Genomic DNA, 19,436 nt, shown 5'->3' on the forward strand with positions numbered 1-19,436 from the left:
ATATAGGCGGATTTCTGTTTTCGCACGGCGGGTCTGGAATGGATCCCCCATGAATATGGAAGGGTGACTGTACTTGTTGGGGGCAATTGGTTTACAGAGTTCACTATTAAGCTGTATAGAAATGTACCTTAAACTCTATGCTAAATTCCTGTTTAGTTTGGACTACTTCTAATAGTGGTGTTTTAGCTTCCATATCAATAGTCAATCTCCTCTGGGTTATTTTCCAAACTTCCAAGGCATTGAATCTATTGTAGGGACAGAGTCCAGCACCCTGGAACATTATTTTAAAGTCTGGAATCTTTTGAATAAATTCATTGTGAAAGTACCATGAAGCCAATAGCTGCCCCTGCATAGCAGTTATGACACAGAAGAAGGAATTTATAATGTAGTGACAGAATCTGAGACTTTTATATACTTAGTGGGAAAATGTTGTACCACAAGCCTCCTCAAACCTTGGACAAAACTTGGTTCTTTACATCAGTAAAGAATAGTCAGGATATAAAAGACTTGCTGTGCTTACACAATTTTGAGAAAGTGCAGCTGCTTGTACCTACAATTATTTTTTACAACAGGATTCTGGCCTATGTTTCTGTGGATGAAAATTATGTGTAAGAAATTAATGAAGGCTTGTGAGCAATTTATTGAGACAAGTATGATGTAACGCTTCTACCATTAGTCTAGGTGTCATACTGGCCCCAGGCCTTAACCCCACTATAACACAACTGTGCCTCCCTTGTTGTCATGTTGCCTTTTTTGGCATGCAAACTGCTGTTGCACATCTACTTTTCAAGCTATAAAGGTTATATAAAAACCTGGAGTCATGTAGGAGACGTTTATGCCATACCACTGTTGCCTATTTCTGAGCAGCATAGGGATGAGACACAATGTTCCTCCTACCTGGTTTGAGGAATCTGATCCTACCTTCACCAGTAAGTATAAGTAAGTAAAATGTATAAGCAGAACAAAGACATCAACTTTTTAAAAAATCATTTATTTATTATTTTATTACATTTTTATTCCACCCATTCCCTAAGGAGCTCAGGGTAGCATACATAGTCCCCCCCTCCTCTGTTTTTGCCTCACAACAACCCTGTGAGGTAGGTTAGGCTGAGAGTGTGTGACTGATCCAACATCACCCAATGAGCTTCATAGCAGAGTGAAGATTTGAACCTGTGTCTCCTAGTCTTCAATCCAACACCCTACCCACTAAGCAGTGGCCTTTGCCATTAATGGTTCCCTCATGTTACTGTCTGGAGATTCCTGTAGTATGACAAGGAATAGCCAATTGGAGGACTTTTGCTACACTGCCAGGCTTGCAGGTTCAGGAGCAAGCAGTCTTCACTCTTATTTATGTCTTTGCTAAAACAAAATTTTAAAATGATCCCGTAATGAAATTAGAAAGTGACACTGACATCTGCAGGGTGGCATTTTTGGAATATTAAAAAGCAATCAAAAATTTGGCAATATTTACCAGTCATCTGACTTACATGAAAGTGTTTCTCTACAAGCTTGTAGAAATTAAACATCACAGTATGATTTTCTCATAATTCAATGAGGATGTATGAAAGGGAAAACAGCAACATGGATCCTGTGGTTATTGGTATCAGGTTTGATACCACTGAGATTTACAGAAAAAGTTTCAAGTGTCATATAAGACCAGCAAATCTAACAAAAAGGTTTATTAACATTTGACTTAATTGGCTCACTTGTAGCTAAAAATCAAGATCCCTTTAAACTACCAACAATTCAGGACAACTTTATTGGGGTAGATTGTAGCTTTAAAAAATGGACCTTGCCAGTTACCATCTATTCTAAGTAGCATAAAACAAAATAATTGTTCTGAAGCAGAAACAGTAAGATTTCTACAGCACAGGAACAGGAGGAAAAAGTAATTTTATGAGCACCAAAGCTCTGGGTGACATAACATAGATCATTTCTTGTATGTCAGACTGAAAAAGAGAGACCAGGAAGAAGAGACCAATGGGCTATACTCCACTGCTTTGAAAAGATTAATGGGTGTGTGTTTATGAAGTGGAGGGGATTTTTTACTAGAAGAAGTTGTCTGGAGCTGGGAGAAGGAAACAGGAATGCTTTGAAAAGGGACCATAAAGTGATGAAGAAGAAAAATTCTTAACTAGGCAAAGGGGAAAAGGGCTCTTGTTACACTATGCCTATAGAAAATACAGATGTGGCTTAATTTTTTTATTTAGACAAAACTCTTCTATATTTAGAGATTAATTAAAGAAAACAGATGTTAGACTCTTCTGAATGACTTCTCAATTGTTCTATCCGTACGGCATCAAAATACCATATGGACATTTAAGAGAGTCAAGACACAACACAATCCAAAAGTGCTGAGCACCTGAATGCAGAAGAGCTAGCCAAGCCTATGAGGGACCATAAAGGAGATGATAAAGATGACAACAGCATCAAATCTCTCTAAAATAATGTGGAATTTAAAATGATATTCATTCCACACTTGGAAAATCCCTGGAACCAAAAAAGGTAAAAAGTACACAAATCCCAACAAACATTCATTAAAATATTGCTAATGTTTTTCAATAAAACATTGTTTTGTCAAAACCCAGGCCTTAAATCCGGCACAAAGTTATCTGTGTGCAATTCCCGTTGATTTACATAAGTTCCATTCATTTCAACAGGATTGATGTGGGGGTAACTTTGCGCAGGGCTGCAGTCTCCAAAGTTTATTATTCATTGGAAATATGAGGCATCAATTGAAGCTAATAGCCATAGCAGCATATTTGGGAAGGCTTTTAAATCAGCAGATGTCGCTTGATCTGAGAAATTCTGTCGACAGTCCTGTGACTTTCCTTCCCCTCTAATAGTGTGATTGAGGACTCGTAATATTGACGGCCTAACTAATAAAATCTGATAACTATACAATGCGAAATTATTGCAGCAAGGCAGCTATATTCAACATGTTCTGTGGGGAGCTTTTCCTTCTCCTGTCTTGCAAACAGCGAATGACACTGTGAATTGCCCTTCAGTCAGACATTCAGGAGACAGAACTGGGAACTCTTTCACAGAACTCTTTGCATATCCTTGCCAAAAAAACTAGCTAAACTAAGTACAGAATTTGGCCCTGAACAACCATGGGGACATAGGGGCCTGATTTAAACATCTATGATTCACTAAAAAAGCATCCAGAACACTGAACGTACAGCCAGACTACGGTACAATTAGTAAAGGTGATATTACTATTAAAATGAAAGGATTTCATTAGGCTAAAATCTATATACAGTGATAGGGTTCCTTATAGACAGTAAAATTATCCGTTAAATTATTATTTTAAGGGCACTATTATATAAATGTGTCAACTAACTTTTAATCTTCTCTTTGGCTCACAAATACACTAAAATACCAATAAACATTATTTAGAACTTCAATAATTATATAAATAGGATACATTACAAATGGAAGAAAATACAAGACAACTCTTTAGCATGGTAAATCTTTGCATATAAAGAAGCAAACAGTTCATATATTGAGAAATGAACAGTTATCTTGCTGGAAAACTATTACATTTAATTCCTCCCCCCCAGCCCCATTTAACAATAATGTACACAATCTACACAAATTGAATTCTAAAAAATACAACAATAATATAGCCTATTACAACAACTCAGCTACAAGCCTACAACTATCCCCCTGATGTGACAACTAAAGGGGGCATACATACAGCTACTAGGTGGTTCTCCTTTGAATGTTCCCCTTATACTTTTGTGCATCAGAGAAGTACCAACAATAAAGTTTAAATAAGTTTAAACATTTTCCTTCATTCCTAAGACTCTATATCTTTTACTAAGTTCCCTGACCTAATTTTACCTTGGATGCTGTGTCACTGCATGATTTACATGTTGACTGAAACATTAGCTTCTTTATACATCAACCTTAAATGTGGGCACAATCCAAACAAGAGGGACATAATTGCCTCAAAGTTAAGTTCTTTTTAAAGCTCCATTATTTTTCTCCTTTAAAAGAAATGCTTAACTTTGGCTTACCTGTACCCATTAAAATTAGCAGCAATTTTGGCACAGACCAATGAAGTGTGTCTAGCATTACTTGTGGATGTGCTCTACTGAAATGAATGGGACAAATGGCCAAGTAATGGCCCTAGAATGTGCCTGCTGGGATATAATCTTCCAAGCAATGCTCTAGTCAATCCCTATGATTTCACTGGTAGGTCGCCCTGAGACCCCATGAGTTAGGGAGAGATATAAATAATTTTAACAAATCAATATTGACATAAATCAGGCTTTACAAGAGCAGTCCTTGACTGATAATACCTCTGCACTGGGGAATATAGTGTGAACTACTTTTAGGATTTATCACAATTTTATTTATATCATATACATTCTTAACTGGCTATCTTAATACAGTTAGCTTCCTGCTATCTATAATTACTGGGTTTAAATAGGGTCAAGGATACATTTAAAGATAATACATCCCGTCCCCCCCTCCCCTCCCACTGGTAAAATAACCTACTAATATGCATATATGTTTCATTAATCTAAAAGAGTTATTTTATCATTGTTTTAAAAGACTGTGTTCTGAATGAATTAAATGTTTAGAAAGGGGCTACCTTAAAATGTTTGCTACAGAACTGATTCTTTTGGGGTTTTTTGAAAAGCCAGTACATGTACTGGGAAAAAAGAGCTCTGGATAAGTAAAATTCAAGTAGATTACAGATCTTGCCCCAGTCTTTCTATTTCCTCAATTAGGAAGTCAATGTCAGACTTGGTAGCTGCTGGGTTTGAAACAACCATTCGGAAGAAGTTGACTTTATCTCCCTGAGGCTGATATCCAACCATCGTGGTACCTGTTTCCATCATCAGGGCCTTGATTTTGGGTGCCACCTTTTAATTCAAGCAAAGAAGGAAAGAGGTTTAGAAGCCTGTTTCTCACTGAATAGCCATTATATTTCCTAATTTCTAACTATCCCAGCAAGGCAGCAGGATTTGAGGAACAAACAACACAGGAAAAGCAAACAAAAAATCACCAGCTTGGGGGGCGGGGGAACTAGCAAAACCTGGCAGTACTTGCTGGGGGATAGTTAAAAGCAGCAGAAATAACAGACCGGTTTAAAAAATTCTATAAAACCAATGACTGTTACTGACCCATTTCTGTAACTGTGCTTTGAAGAAAAAAACTGCATGAAAATATTTGTTATTTGGCAGGCAGTTCAAATCACACTCTCCTGACAGAAAGCAGCATGAATTAGAATAGTGCATAGAATATATAACCTGATAAAGAATAGCCTATACATTTTTAGGCCTGAAACAGAAAATTCAAATAGTGTTTTTCACGATGTTAAAAATTATGAATGTTCAACAAAATAAATGACAATTCACTGCTCTTTAATAGCCCTTGTAGTCTCTGCTGCTGGTCTTGCCAATAACATCAAAGACAGACATCAGGCTAAGAGAAGTATATTCTCATCTATCAATCAGCTAATCCCAAGAGAGGATAGCTAACTCCTTTTGAAGGGAATATATGGAGTAATTCCATATCTGACCTTTTAAGGAGGTTAGTTTTCTAAGGCCCAAAACACACTGCAGAAATAATCCAGTTTGAGACCGCTTTAACCGTCCTGGCTCAGTCCTAGAAAATCCTGGGAATGATAGTTTATTGTGGCACCAGAGCTCTCTGACAGAGAAGGCTAAATGTCTCACAAAACCACAATTCTCAGAATTCTCTAGCATTTAGCCAAGACAGTTAAAGCTGTCTCATACTGGATTATTTCTGCAGTGTGTTTGGGATCAAAGGGCCTGAACAGACAGGCCAAAATAAAGCTGTTTTGGGCCACTTTGGCAGTATGCTGTTTAAATGGCACATGCATCCTAAGAGGCCGGAAGCCGTGCCAAAGCCTCCAGTCCTAAGGCCTGGAGTGCAGCTTCTGGCCTCTTAAGATGCGTGTGTCATTTAAACAGCATATCTTCAAAGTGACCCGAAGCAGCTTTATTTGGGCCTGTCTGTTTGGGCCCAAAATTATCAATTTATTGTGCAGCTAAGTTGTTTTTGGAAGAGGATTCTTTTCATACTTATTCTGGAGTACCAACTCAAGCTAGTAAAACAAATACTAACATTTATAAACATGGACACAAAATAGGATGGACCCACATCAGAATTCAGATGGTATGCTTAGAAATGCCATAATGTGTTATTGGAACCCATATCTACTTCGACCCCAGAAATAATGAAGTGGCTCCTTAATAAGCCATGTTTCATAGCTAGCTATATTTACACATATATTGCTTGTCTCTCAGACTGGACTACTTTCATGCTATCTGTGAGGGGCTGCCATTGAAGAAACAATTCAACCTGTGCAGAGTGAAGCTGCCGCAGAAGTGTCTCATGTATTTCAGCAGCAAAGTCATTCACCCAGGGCCCTTCTCTGTGTGTGTGTGTGTGTGTGTGTGTGCGCACGCGCGTGTGCATGCCTTCAAGTCTCTTGTTGGTTTATGGTGACCCATGAATTGAGTAGGGTTTTCTTAGGCAAAGGATCCTCAGAAGTAGTTTTGTCAGTTCCTTCCTCTGAAATATATCCTACAGCATCTGGTATTCATTGGCTGTCTCCCATCCAAATACTAACCAGTATCTGACCCTGCTTAACTTCCAAGATCAGACAGGATCTAGTGGCTTTAAGGGTATTTAGGTCCCATCCTTGGGAACCAAAATGGCACCATCAAGACAGAAGAGAATGGCAGCAGATGGCCACACTAAAAATAGGGCATTAAAAAAGAAAAGTAAGGAAAAAGGAAAGTGAGGACACACCCCTGCCAAAAAACAACTGAGGACATAATGCTGAAAGACTGTTGGGGCATGGGCATGGGCAAGCCAGAGGGATACCTTTGAAACAAGTGAACTTGTTGACTTTTGTCTGTTTTACACGCTCTCCTCTGCAGTTGGTTTTATTAATTACAATGTGGTTCCATTATATGCTGTCTGTAGGGGGCTTGCCCTGATATGTTCTTTGTATATAATTCAAAACAAACAAAACTAAAATAATTACCCTGTGTAGCTTCTCTCTTCTTTCGTCAGAGTCTGGAATCCCTCTGAGACTTGGTGGAATGTACCAGAAGCAAACGTTTGTGTGTTCAGGCTGAGAGAACATAAAAACAAGCCACCCATCAGAATGACAGGCATATAAAACATTGACACCAGTGTTCCACTCTCCACTATCACCACCATCTAGAAGTGCTTACCACTCCCAGCCTTATTTTTCCTCTTCTTTTGTGCTTAAGAAAAGGGATTCAGCAGGCCACTGAACATGGCAACAGCAATATCACTTTACATCTCTTCATAGTGAACTAAGCACTCTCTGAGCAGTTTGCAATGTGTTAGCCAATTGCCCCCAACAAGCTGGATACTCATTTGACCGACCTACAAAAGGATGGAAGGCTGAGTCAACCTTGGAGCCTTCCGGGATTGAACTCACAACGAAGTGGCTGCAGTACTGGCATTTAACCACTGTGCCACCAGGTAAAGACACAATAGGATTCCCTGGTCTGCAGCTTCCCATTTCTTGAGATGTCAGGACTGAAACCTGAGTCTAGTGGGTGGGCTCATGTGAAGTCACAGGGGGCAAAGCCTAATGATGTCATGGAGGAAGGTCTTCTGTTATCATAGCAAAATTTTGTTCGGGGAGCATGAGAATGAGCTAGACAACATAGGTGTCTTGCATTTTTTGTTGTGTGCCTTCAAGTCATTCCTGACTTACGGCAACCTTAAAGTGATGCTATCATGGAATTTTCTTGGCAAGATTTGTTCAGAGGAGATTTGCCTTTGCTTTCCTCTGAGGGTGAGAGAGACTGGTTTGCCCAAAGTCAGCCAATGGGTTTCCTGCTCTGGGATCACCCCCTCTTTATGCAACTGCTCTGACTCATTCAGGAGCTTTTCTGGTGCCAGACCTCTATCAGGAGAGTATCCAGCACTGGGAGAATGGCCATGAAAATAAAAGTGGATTTGTACGCCCCATGCCAAAAGATCCCTGTGGTAACAGATCCCATGGCTCTCCCTGCCTAGAACTGAAATAAAACTCAGGAAATGAATAATATGGCAACCCCATTCCAAAGCCCCCCCCCCAAAAAAAATAAAAACCTTCCCTGACAGCAAATAATGACCAGCAGTTGTAGCAATTCCCACCTTTCTCCCGTCCAGCACAATTCAGGGCCCCCTGACCCACAACATGTGAAGACTTTTCCAGAGTCTCCACTACTGTTTAGTTCTGAAGAAAGCTCACCACCAGTCAATGCAAGTCTCCCCTACAAATGCTGTACTGCTGCCAGGGCTCACAAGTAACAACAAAGTCCATGAGTTATAGAATCACACAGGGTAAGGAAGTATCACTCCTATCCTTATCTCATCCGTGCTTATGAAGTTCTTGTCCTATTAGTGGCCCCATCATTGTATTAATGCAAGTTTCCATTAATACAAACTGATGGGGCCATGGCACTTCAGGGACAGGAGAAGGAGGAGTAAATAATAATAATAATAATAATAATAATAATAATAATAATAATATATCCCGCCCCTCTACAAGATGCAATCGGGGCGGCTTACAAAGATGAAAAAGCACATATGATCCAAAACCCTCAAACCCCCTCCCCCAAATACAATTAAACAATGTAAGAATTAAAACATACTTAAAAATAATCTAATATAATATAATAATAAATAATATAATAAAACCATAAATCGTGACTGTGGTAAGGTAGGAGTTCAACCATTAGGTTTTCCTTCTACTTAAATGTGACATTGTCTGAAAATCTTATCATGATCTCGTGATAAGAATGTGTCATGGATGCAACAATGACAACATCATCTGAAAACCTCTGCATGATTGCATGTTACAGGACAGGGATGGGACAAAGATGTTTATCACACTATACTCTTAAAGTGCTACTATTCCACTTTGACTCCTCTAGCTGCTTCCTGTTGCATTCTGGTATTGGCAGTTTTAAGGAGGGGTATTTAGAATTCTCAGGCAGAGAACTTCTCTGCCTGAGAATTCTAAATACCCCTCCTTAAAATTGCAAATCCCAGAATGCAACAGGAGGCAGCTAGAGGAGTCAAAGTGGAATAGTAGCACTTTAAGAGTATAGTGTGATAAGACATCCCGTGCCCTATGTGATAATCTCTATAGAGCTGGAAGGCCCTTGTGGGCCACTGAGCCTAAGCCCCTGGTCAGTACAGGATCTCCAGCCCGAGTATCCCCAGCAGGTAACTCTCCAGCCCCTTTTTGAAGGCATCAGAGAAGGAGACCCCACCACCTCTCTAGGCTCTTGATACTGGTAATCTGCTCACTGCTTTGCTCCAACTGATGTGATGGACCCAAGCACATTAACCCGATTCTCACTTCCCTTGCTCCTTTGTTGTGCCAACTCTGTGCAGCACACAGGCACCTTCATGCTGGTCCCAGTGGGGACTGGGGAAGAGGTGGCCTCCAAGGCCTTAAAGCCATCTCACATAATAAAATAAATCTTTATTCTTTTTTGGCACCACTTGGCCTGAGATTTGTCTCTTCACCTAAAGGACTGGAGAAGCATATAATCTCCTGAGATATGGGAATCCTGTGGATGCTTAGATGAGAAGTAGAAGTCTTGAGGACCTTCCTCCCACTCACAACTGGGCATTTTGTTTGTTAATTAGCAAGGGGCAACAATGCTGTGGTTTCAGTTTTGTATGCAGCCAGCTGTCACCTTAAGCTTTCTTTCCACATCATTTTACAATAGTTGAGAATGCAAATAGAGTACAGTTTTAATCCATTCATTCCTGAAATGTTCACTCACTCACTCACACGCTCAGTCCTTGCTCAATATGGAAAAATGTGCTCTCTCTCATGCTAAAAGACAGAGGATTTGCTTTTGAAGTTAAATATGGAAGCTGAGCACACACACTCCCTGATTACCCAGAACCAGAAAAAGAATGAACAGAATTAGCAATCTTGGAGCACAGAAAATTATGCATGGAATCTAAGCAAAGAGTAGGTTACTTTAAAACTGCCAGTCTATGATGCTTTGTTTTCTAGAGAAGGCTGGCATGACTTTTTAAGAGAATGCCATTCATTTGTGTTCAACCTGTGGCACATTATTGCAATGGATTTTTAGGTGGAAGTGGAAAAGTAAGTATTAATGCCCAAAACTCAAAGATCTGATAGGAGGTTGTACAAACTCAGAGGAATTACCCCCCCCCCCCCGCACCGCCACACACATAAAAAAACCTCTTTAAAAATTAAGAGGAGATCAGAATACAGGAACTCCAACCATTCAATGTACTTTAAAGAGCATTTGAACAGACCATTTTGTTTAGCTATTTGAAGACTATTTATTTAAGCATAAGTAGGTAGTCCCTCCAAATATAATATATTCCAATAGTACAGTAGTTCTACTACTCAGTATATTTATATGACTATTGAGACAGAACCAACATATTTCAATGGACATTTGTCTACCATTTGTTTTAATATGTTCCATTTTTAATGGCTGATCTCTATGGCATACTGGCATTGAATGGCACCAAATACCATAGTCTGAATTATCCATGCCATAGCATTTCCAGTTTCAATGTACTCTGAAATCTGAACAACAAAGAAACCAACTCCTTTGAAATGTGGAGCTGAAAGAGAGTTCTGCGGATATCACAGACTGCCAAAAAGAATGCCAAAAACAAATGAAGCTTAAACTCTCACTAGAAGCCAAAATTACTGAAATGAATACTTTGGACATATAATGACAAAATATGACTCACAAAGGGAAAACTGGGAGGCAGTAGGAAAATAGGAAGACCACATTACAAGTGAATGGACTCAATCAAGGAAGCCACCGCCCTGAGTTTGAAAGACCTCAACTGGATTGCTGATGACCAGGTCTCTTGGAGGTCTCTCATTCATAGGGTCATTGTAAATCTAAGTCAACTTGATGACAAATGCTATACAAATGTCCTTACATTTCAAAAGGATTTTGCAATGTGACATGCTATGCTGTTATTTCAAAAAGGACATCTAAAGCCTTTTTGGGTTCATGGCTAACTGGTAATGCATCAACATAGGGCTAAATTCAATATCACCATCTAAAGGTGCCTGATGAAACTAGTGGAACTTACATAAATGCTGATTTATGAAGTTTCCATTGATTTAATGGATTCACTCTAGTTGGAACCAGCAACTGTATTTAGGTGCACAGGGAGTTTATAGTTTCAACCAGAATTCAAGTCATTTTGCTGCAACAGCACCATTTTAAACCAAGAAGTAACCTTTTGCTTAGTTGTCCAGAATTTGGCGGGGAGGCTCTTTTGCTGAAGCCCGTAAATGCTTGGAGCACAAACCAATTGCATTTCAGCCGTTTTACATCCCATTGATTTCAACAGTAGGGTTAAACATGTACTTAAAATCTCTCTCATGAAAATCACTGAGAGTTTATCATGCTTAGCTTTGTGCTGGATTGTGCATTTTCTGTTCCCAAAATGACCAGATTAATTGTAAGTGGTCGTTGCTTACCTCTCCTTTGAAAACCATCTCAAACTCCTCTCTGTTTTTAATTTTATTATACAGGTATTCTGCTAATTCAAGACACTTGTTGATTTGACTTTCGAATCCCACTGTACCCTGTTTTGACAAACAAAATATATTAACTTTTAAATTCAGCTCCATACTTTTCATGTATCTTCCAACTGCCATTCAGTATTAACAATTGGGTTTAGATTCAAATATGTTGTTTTTTGTGATACTATATTTTAGTTAAAACTGATGTTCAATGAATTAGGAAATATTTGTTAAATTATTTTGTATATCTCAAATCTACAGTGTAATTTTACATTTACATCACCATTTTTTTAAAAAAATTGCAAGACATAAGAATCTCTTAAAATTGTAACTGTAAATATGCCTTTCAAATATACCCAGATATTCAAATTAAAGGTAGCTTGGTTGGTAAAGATAGATTTTTGACATTGGCCTTACAAAGCACATGCACATATCTTCAGTTTTATAAAAACGGAACAAAAAGAACCAGAGATTTAAAATATAATTATTTGTGGGAACAGTATTAAGGAACTGTTTATTGGTAGACTTCTGAGGACCAGTCAATACAAAACCAGTATTATGGAAATTAGTTTCTATTTGCTAAATATCTCCATAAATCTCTCAATCTCTCAAAAATGTTTTTTCCTTGAAGATATAAGATATATATGACCAGGGTGTTGACTGGTGCTAAGTATAGGAATCATGTGAATCCCCTGTTGAAACAACTGCTGTTCTGTTTCCAGGAAGAATTCAAAGTGCTGGTTTTGACCTTTAAAGCCCTACATGGCTTGAGTCTAGACTCTCTGAAAGACTGTATCTCCTTATATAATCCAAGGCGTGCATTGCAGGGGAGGGTTTTCTCTCAGTCCCACTACCTATGCATGTGTGGTTGGTGGGAGAGAGCCTTCTCCATGGCTGTTCCCAGGCTGTGGAACTCTCTTCCATGGGAGATCCAGTTGGCCCCCTTCATGGTTTCTTTCCACCAGCAGGCATTTTACTTAAGGCGGCATTTGTTGACAACAGATAGAGCTTTTAATGGGAAGGGGTGTGGTGTTTACTTCATCATATTTTAAATGCCTTTTTATGATGTTTAAATTTGTGTTTTTAAATTAGTTAGTTTAAGTTGTATTTTAACTTTTATAATAAAAGTTCTTTAATTGTATTGTATTTATAAGGTATTGTGTGCCAGATTGGTTCCCACACAGGGAGAAAGGTGGGATATGAAATTGAAAGAAGAGGAAATATACAGTAATTCTTAGAACGAGAGTTTATGAAAAAACTATATATATATATATATATATATATATATATGCAACCACTGAAAAGGAGATCAGAAATCTTGTTTTTCTTTCTAAGCTCTTTTTTCTTTTGTTCTCTTTCCCTTTCTTCCCTTTCTTCTCTTTCTCTATTTTCTTTTTTAAAATTTCTGGAATTTTTAATGTATTTTAATATCTTTAATAAAATGCATAATAATAAATAAAAAGGATCGCTCCACCTACTCCTAATTTTTAAATGTTTACCTTGGCTTTCCACATCAACCAGAATTTGAATATGTCCACGTGCCGGCCACATTGTATTGCTTTATCTCCAGTATCATAGGTTATATCATATTGCTTGTCCTGTTGGAACAGATATCCTGCACACATCTGGTTGCAGCCTTGAAGTATACCCTGTTGCAAAAAAAGAAAAATCTCTTTAAATATATGAGATCTAGCAACAGTTAAAACATGGTATTATATGCATTAAATGAGCACACCATTCCACGTATGTGTAGAAATCTCCAAAGAAGGAGAAGTTTGATTTTGAGGCACATTTGGAATTATCTTTCTGTTTTCATATCATGTACTTCCCTCACTTGAATAACCTGCACACTTCTGGCATACACACAGTCTTTCTTATATGTTCAATACTAATTCTTGATCTCAGAGTTAGGTGGGAGGTGTGCATAGTATAATGATTACTTTAATGTCAGCATTAACCCTGTTGTATACCCAGCAGCACAATGTGACCACGGAATCAGCTTCTATGATCCTATCTATTATGCTATGTGGCAACAGCATACAGTTAATTACAGTTAGGGATTACAGGCAGTACAGCACAAGACTTTGGGAAACATATGTTCCTAAAATCATACTGCAAAGGTCACATAATTCAGGGGACACTTGTACAGTCAAATATAACCTTTCTCAAGCCCATTAGTTCTTTCTTGAAATACCAGTCACAGGTGACAATACTGGATAATACTGGCCATGCTGGCAGGGGTGATGGTGATGATCTTTATTTATACCCCACCTTTTCTCAACTTTAGTAGTTGTACTCTAACACATCTGGGGCCACCAGATTGGGGAAGGCTGACCTACAACATTTTTTTTTACCCAAGAAGAGAATGCAATATCCAGCCAGACCTTTTCCCGAAGAAGAATGGCAGAACATTGTAACAAAACTCCCATCATCTTGTGTGGATTCCATGTGACAGAGTTGGCTCTGCAAAATAATTTAATGTGCTTAGAACTAATAGTATATGCAATATAATCTTACTTGATCTTTCATCAGCTCATGGTGGACATAAGCACAAGGGCCATACCCTCCAATATTTTACAGAAGAAAACCAGAACGTGTGTGGCCAAGCAACATCAGAGTATGGTCAAAATGGCAAAAAGCATTAATGAGGAAGATAAGAGCTGCTACAGTTTGCTTTCACTTAAGCTAACTCGGAAGGGGAAGGTTCCACCTCCTACTCTGCTCTCTCACTACCGAGTTAACTGAGTGCAAACTACTTTAGCACTTTGAATCAATTTGCACCAATGGAAGAAGTTTTAAGACAAAGGGGGAGTGTGGGAGAAGGAAAGAGAAAACTAGACATGTTAAAAGCAGCCAAGAAAGTGAAACAATAGAGGATTAATCAGGACCACCCCTGTCAAATCAAGTCAGTTGGATGATATGTAGAACTTGAATAAAGATAATATCACATTCCTTGGTCCAGTCACCCCTGCCTAAGTGCATTGCAATGGAAAATTCTTGATTATTTTATTTTATTTTTATCCCAACTTTCTTTCAAAAAGGGACCCAATGGTTCATTATTGGGAGTATGGATTTCTATAGACCAGCATTCCATTCTGAAACTGGCAAACCTGGTGCTCTTGGGAAGCCCATAGGCACTCAGGGCTAAAAAGTTCCTGAGTGCCAGGGGGCATTTTGCCCTCTCCCGGGCACTTAAAGCCACCCACTTCAGACAGTCCCATCTCATAATACCTCCAATATTTTTGCATCCCTTCAAACTGGGTTCCAAAACAGGCCAAAGGTTAAATTATGTGACTGGTGAATGAGCAAAAAGTTTAGGGGAGATGGACACTCGGCAATTTTATTTAAACAGTGTGTTGCACTCAAATGCAATGAATGTATTTAAAAAAATGTTAAAATACTATAAAAAGTAATTCAAGCCTGTGGGCCACGCCCTACAGACATAAACGTAAAATGAACAATCAGTACTGGGCCAGAAAACTGCAAATCCCATGGGAACATATACAGTACAAGAAATATCTGTTCATTTGTGCCTCACAGAATGAGATAAAAGGGTATACAACAGATTAGAGAGTGCACAATGACTAACAAATTAAAAGGGATAATGCAGTATGCCCATTACAAAATAATGAATATTGACCAAACACGTTTCGACATATGTTGAAGCTTGCTACTGTGTGTGGGACATCCCAGTCCTAGGCAGGATATTTGGTCCATTGGGAGCTACAACTTACCCATAGAGACGGGATGTCCCCATACACCTTTTGAGTATCTTTCCAAGAGTGTTTCATTAGTTGTACATGACCACTGAGGAAGACACATATGTCGAAACGCGACACATATGTAGATCCCACAAGCCTGAAATCAACCCCCCCACACCCAAAAGTAATGGAAAATGCCCCCCCCCCCCCAGTGTTTGAATTGTTTCTAGAAGCTTGCTCTTCCAGGAATTAAGTTACTGCATCTACTAATCAGCACAGATCTGACAGTAATTAATTATCATTCATTACACTATCATCTTATCAGTGTTGTTCCTTAAACACCAGAATTAATCCTAAAATAAAAGCTTCCCTAAACATACTTCTCATCTTCAGTGAGTCTGCAAAATCCTTTATTGCTTGCCACATTGAATAACACTATTTTTATATTTTGCCATCTCATGTACTGGGTAAATGCCACCTCAGTCCTAGCTTCAAGCCAGATATGGTTGCCCAAATACACCAGTTCTAGGTACATGCTGCTCATTTGAGGTAGAACAGGCATTTGCAGTCTCACCCAGGAAATATTCTATTTGGTATCTCACTGAAGTCCATAGGACTGGCTCACAAGTAAAGTTGCACAGAACTGTATCATTATGGGGAAACAACCATCACACTTGAGATACCAAACATTTCCTTCAATAATCTGTACTGTGTGGGGCCCAGTGGTGAGCAACTTTGAAGAGGTAGGGAACATTTCCACCCGTGAGATTCACCTACTGCAGGCTGCAGCATTGCTCCTGGTGTGACCGGAGGTGACTTTTGTTGTTGTTCTGGGCCAAAATAGACACATTTTGTTCATTTTTAGGGTGGGGGCGAAGAAGGCAAAGCAACACAAACTACCAGGTTTTGTAGCAGTTTGAATGGTTTGAGCTCTCTGAAGATGCCAGCCACAGTTGCTGGCGAAATGTCAGGAATAAACTCTTTTAGAATATGGCCACATAGCCTGAAAAACCCACAAAAAACAATGGATGCCAGCCATGAAAGCCTTCGACTTCACAGTTTGAATGGTTTTGTGGGCATTGGGTGTGGGTGGGCAGGGGACATTAGAGATATTCTGTGGGATGTTGGGGCTGTAAAACAGGTCCTGATATGGGAGCCACCACTAAAGCGCTTTGACCAGAATGCTTTCTGCTTTAGATCTGCTTCTCTGTTTCCCTCATCTGACAGATGTATTTTCCCTTTGTCATTGGGAACTATTATTTTTTTCAGAGATGATTTTGTGAAATGCCATGTGGGCCTGGAGAGAAGTCACTAAATAAATTAAGAGGAAAATAAAAAGTACCTTTCTATTCCATTCAGCTTATGACGATGCTTCCTAGACATCAACAGTCCACCTCCCCAGGCAGCCTGGAAGTGATTAGGAAAAATGCAAAAAAAAAAAAAAAAAATCAGGAGTTTTCCAATATTCTATGTTCCACAATTACCTATGATGCCAATTTCATCAATGCTTTGGGCACATAATTTCTGATGAAAACATACAATACTTCAAAATAGTCATGCTATTTAATTCATACTTTTGCTGAAACAAAGAAAGTTGGAGACTTTTCCTTAGTTCACAACACAGGAGAGCTACTTGAACCATATTTTTCCACTTCATAACAATAAAAGTATTCAGTATGCAGTCCAACGCCTTATTCACAGGCCAGCCCAATATATCTATATGGCTACTCCAAAGGAAGTCCTACTAACATCACTGAAGTTTATTTGCAGATAAGTGAATACAGGATTGCAGTTTGGGTTACTTACATCAACATGGAGCCAAAGGTTGTATTTTTCACAGATGTCTGCTATCTCCTGAATGGGATCAAAAGCCCCAAAAACAGTTGTGCCTGCAGTTGCATTCACATAAAGAGGAATATATCCCTACAAGATAAAAACAAGGATGGAAATTATTTTAAAAATACAAATATCTAAAATGCCATTTGAACCAGCTTCAAGTTCAATGGACACCAGTGTTTTTTAGTCAGTTTCTCCATTGCATTTCACAATGGTCACATTTTTCTTTCCTTGGTTCCTCTGAAAGATACATAGAAAGAGATAATCTCACTGTGCCTAACAAATAGTTCACAGTATCATTCTGAAAGGTTAGTCCCATGGACACATACCTAAACACATTAAATAAATGGTAACACATGGAGGGAGATAGCACATGGTCTTTCTGCAGTTACCTCAATGGGAAATCCATGCAGAGGGGTGTCTGGAGAATTAGGTTCACTATGTATAGAAAGCCAGAATGTTTAGAGCCAGCATGGCATAGTGGTTTGAATGTTGGACTAGGATACTGGAAGACCAGCGTCTGAATCCCCATTCAAGTCATGGAGACCCACTATGTGACCTTGGGCAAGTCACATTCTCTCAGCATCAGAGGAACGCAATGGCAAACCACCTCTGAATCTTGCCAATAAAAACTCTATGATAGGGTTGTCATGAGTATGAGACAATGTGAAAGCACATAACAGCAACAGCAATGTGTAGCAAATCAACCTCTTGTGAGTGTGTGTGTGTGTGTTTTCTGCAGGGGGGAGCTGGTGGTGGTCACCCTGTGAATTTCAAAAAGAAACAATGATAACATAGACCCTTCCTAGTAAAACAAAAACAATTATGTGAATCAACCCAAAATGCTAAGTAATGTACAAATTAGGAGGCAAAGCTAAAAGGTTGCTGTAGGATTTTTTTCTTTAAAAAATCTAGACAAGCATGTGGTTTAGTGAACTGGTTTCAGAGAGGAAGCACTCTCATGGAGAGCAACAGCTAATGTTTTTTTAAATGGATAAACAAGAACTGTATGCAGTAGAACTTCAAGAAAAACAGCATAAGAACCCTGAAGAAGAACCATACCAACGTAGTCTACTCCAGTGTTCTCTGTCTATCAGTCAACAAACTACAGTGGAGGTTAACAAGCTGAAAAAGGGAGAGGCATCCTTATGGTTTGTCTTCTGCATCTTGATCTCATACTGCCCCAGCCAAGATCAGATGTACCATGAGGCAGAATGTGTCTCTTTCCATGTGTCTTTGAGAGGCAAGGCAGATGCCAGGAGGCTGCAGTGGCTTTTCTCAGCAAGTTCTGCTGAACCTTTTGATTCTTCTCCTTTGTTTCAGGATGGAACTGTCCATCCCATTATGCGGCCTGCCCTGTATCCCTAAACTAGCCTGCTGCCTCAGGGGTGGCAGAATATCTTGTCCTATAACCAATGTTAAAATAAAATTCAACATGTGGTCTGCTTCTGTATGTTAAATGGGTGATGGAGGAGGAATGGGAACTATCCTGTCATCTGCCTCATGCAACAAAATACCTTGGGCCAGCTCTGGCCTCTCTGCACATGAAAGTTATATATGCTGGATAATCTATGCACGTTTACTTCACAATGCTCCACTATGTCCAATTAGATTTACTGTGTAAAAAGAGGTTGAGACTGCAGCCTTAGTCTGGAGTCCTACATACGTTTTTAGCTTTTTTTTTACATTTTTATTAGTGTGTATTATTTTATAGCCTACTGTTTTAGGATTATTTTCATGTTATGTCATTATTTTATAATTTTGTTGCTCTCTGGTTTTAAATTGTACATTGTAGGCAGGTTTTATCTGTATCTTGTTTGATGACAAAGGCCCAGAACAGACTGGCAGATTGCGCCAGCCTGGGGCCAATTTTAGGGCTCGGGAGAGGGGAGTGTTGGCATGCTCCTGAGCCCTACAGCATGCCGCTGGTGCCATCTTGGCATGCCCCCCGTATAGACAGGGCATGCAACGATGACGACCATGTTGCAAAGTGCCCAAACAGCGCCGTGCTGTGTGGATGTCATCAACGTGTGAGAGTGCGCCAATGGCGCCCCACACACGTCCTAAAAAAGAACCCTTCAGGAACAGGTTCTTTTTAGGGCTCCTGGAGGCTGTTCCGTTTGGTTGCTGTGGCCTCCATTGGGGGCAGAAAGGGGTGGCATCTCACTGTCTGTTTCTCCCCGTCTGTCGAGCCCCTATGTAAAGCACCATATAATATGTATGGTGCTATATTAAATAAACAACAACAGCAGCAATACCTGGGAAAAACACACCTCATAGAACTCAAATGGGATTTACTTCTGTTTAGAGCAGATGTATATACGACTCAACTCTTA

At 39.3% G+C, this 19,436-nt stretch overlaps 1 protein-coding gene across 1 annotated transcript in view; it reads right to left on the reverse strand.

Moving 5' to 3' along the window:
* Nucleotides 1-975: 975 nt before the first annotated feature.
* Nucleotides 976-19,436, reverse strand: part of GAD1 (glutamate decarboxylase 1) — a 70,385-nt gene continuing 51,924 nt past the window's right edge. The window contains exons 11-17 of the mRNA XM_089519773.1: nt 17,071-17,187; nt 16,607-16,671; nt 13,948-14,026; nt 13,063-13,212; nt 11,519-11,626; nt 7,034-7,123; nt 976-4,877 (exon numbers count right to left, since the gene is read on the reverse strand). Coding sequence (XP_089375899.1) covers nt 4,704-4,877; nt 7,034-7,123; nt 11,519-11,626; nt 13,063-13,212; nt 13,948-14,026; nt 16,607-16,671; nt 17,071-17,187 — 783 coding nt within the window. The 3' untranslated portion in view covers nt 976-4,703. The remainder of the gene's footprint in view (nt 4,878-7,033; nt 7,124-11,518; nt 11,627-13,062; nt 13,213-13,947; nt 14,027-16,606; nt 16,672-17,070; nt 17,188-19,436) is intronic.

The sequence above is a fragment of the Sceloporus occidentalis genome, unplaced genomic scaffold (assembly GCF_023333645.1).
Source record: "Sceloporus occidentalis isolate IW3139 unplaced genomic scaffold, rSceOcc1.0.p SCAF_4, whole genome shotgun sequence".
Lineage (NCBI taxonomy): Eukaryota > Metazoa > Chordata > Lepidosauria > Squamata > Phrynosomatidae > Sceloporus > Sceloporus occidentalis.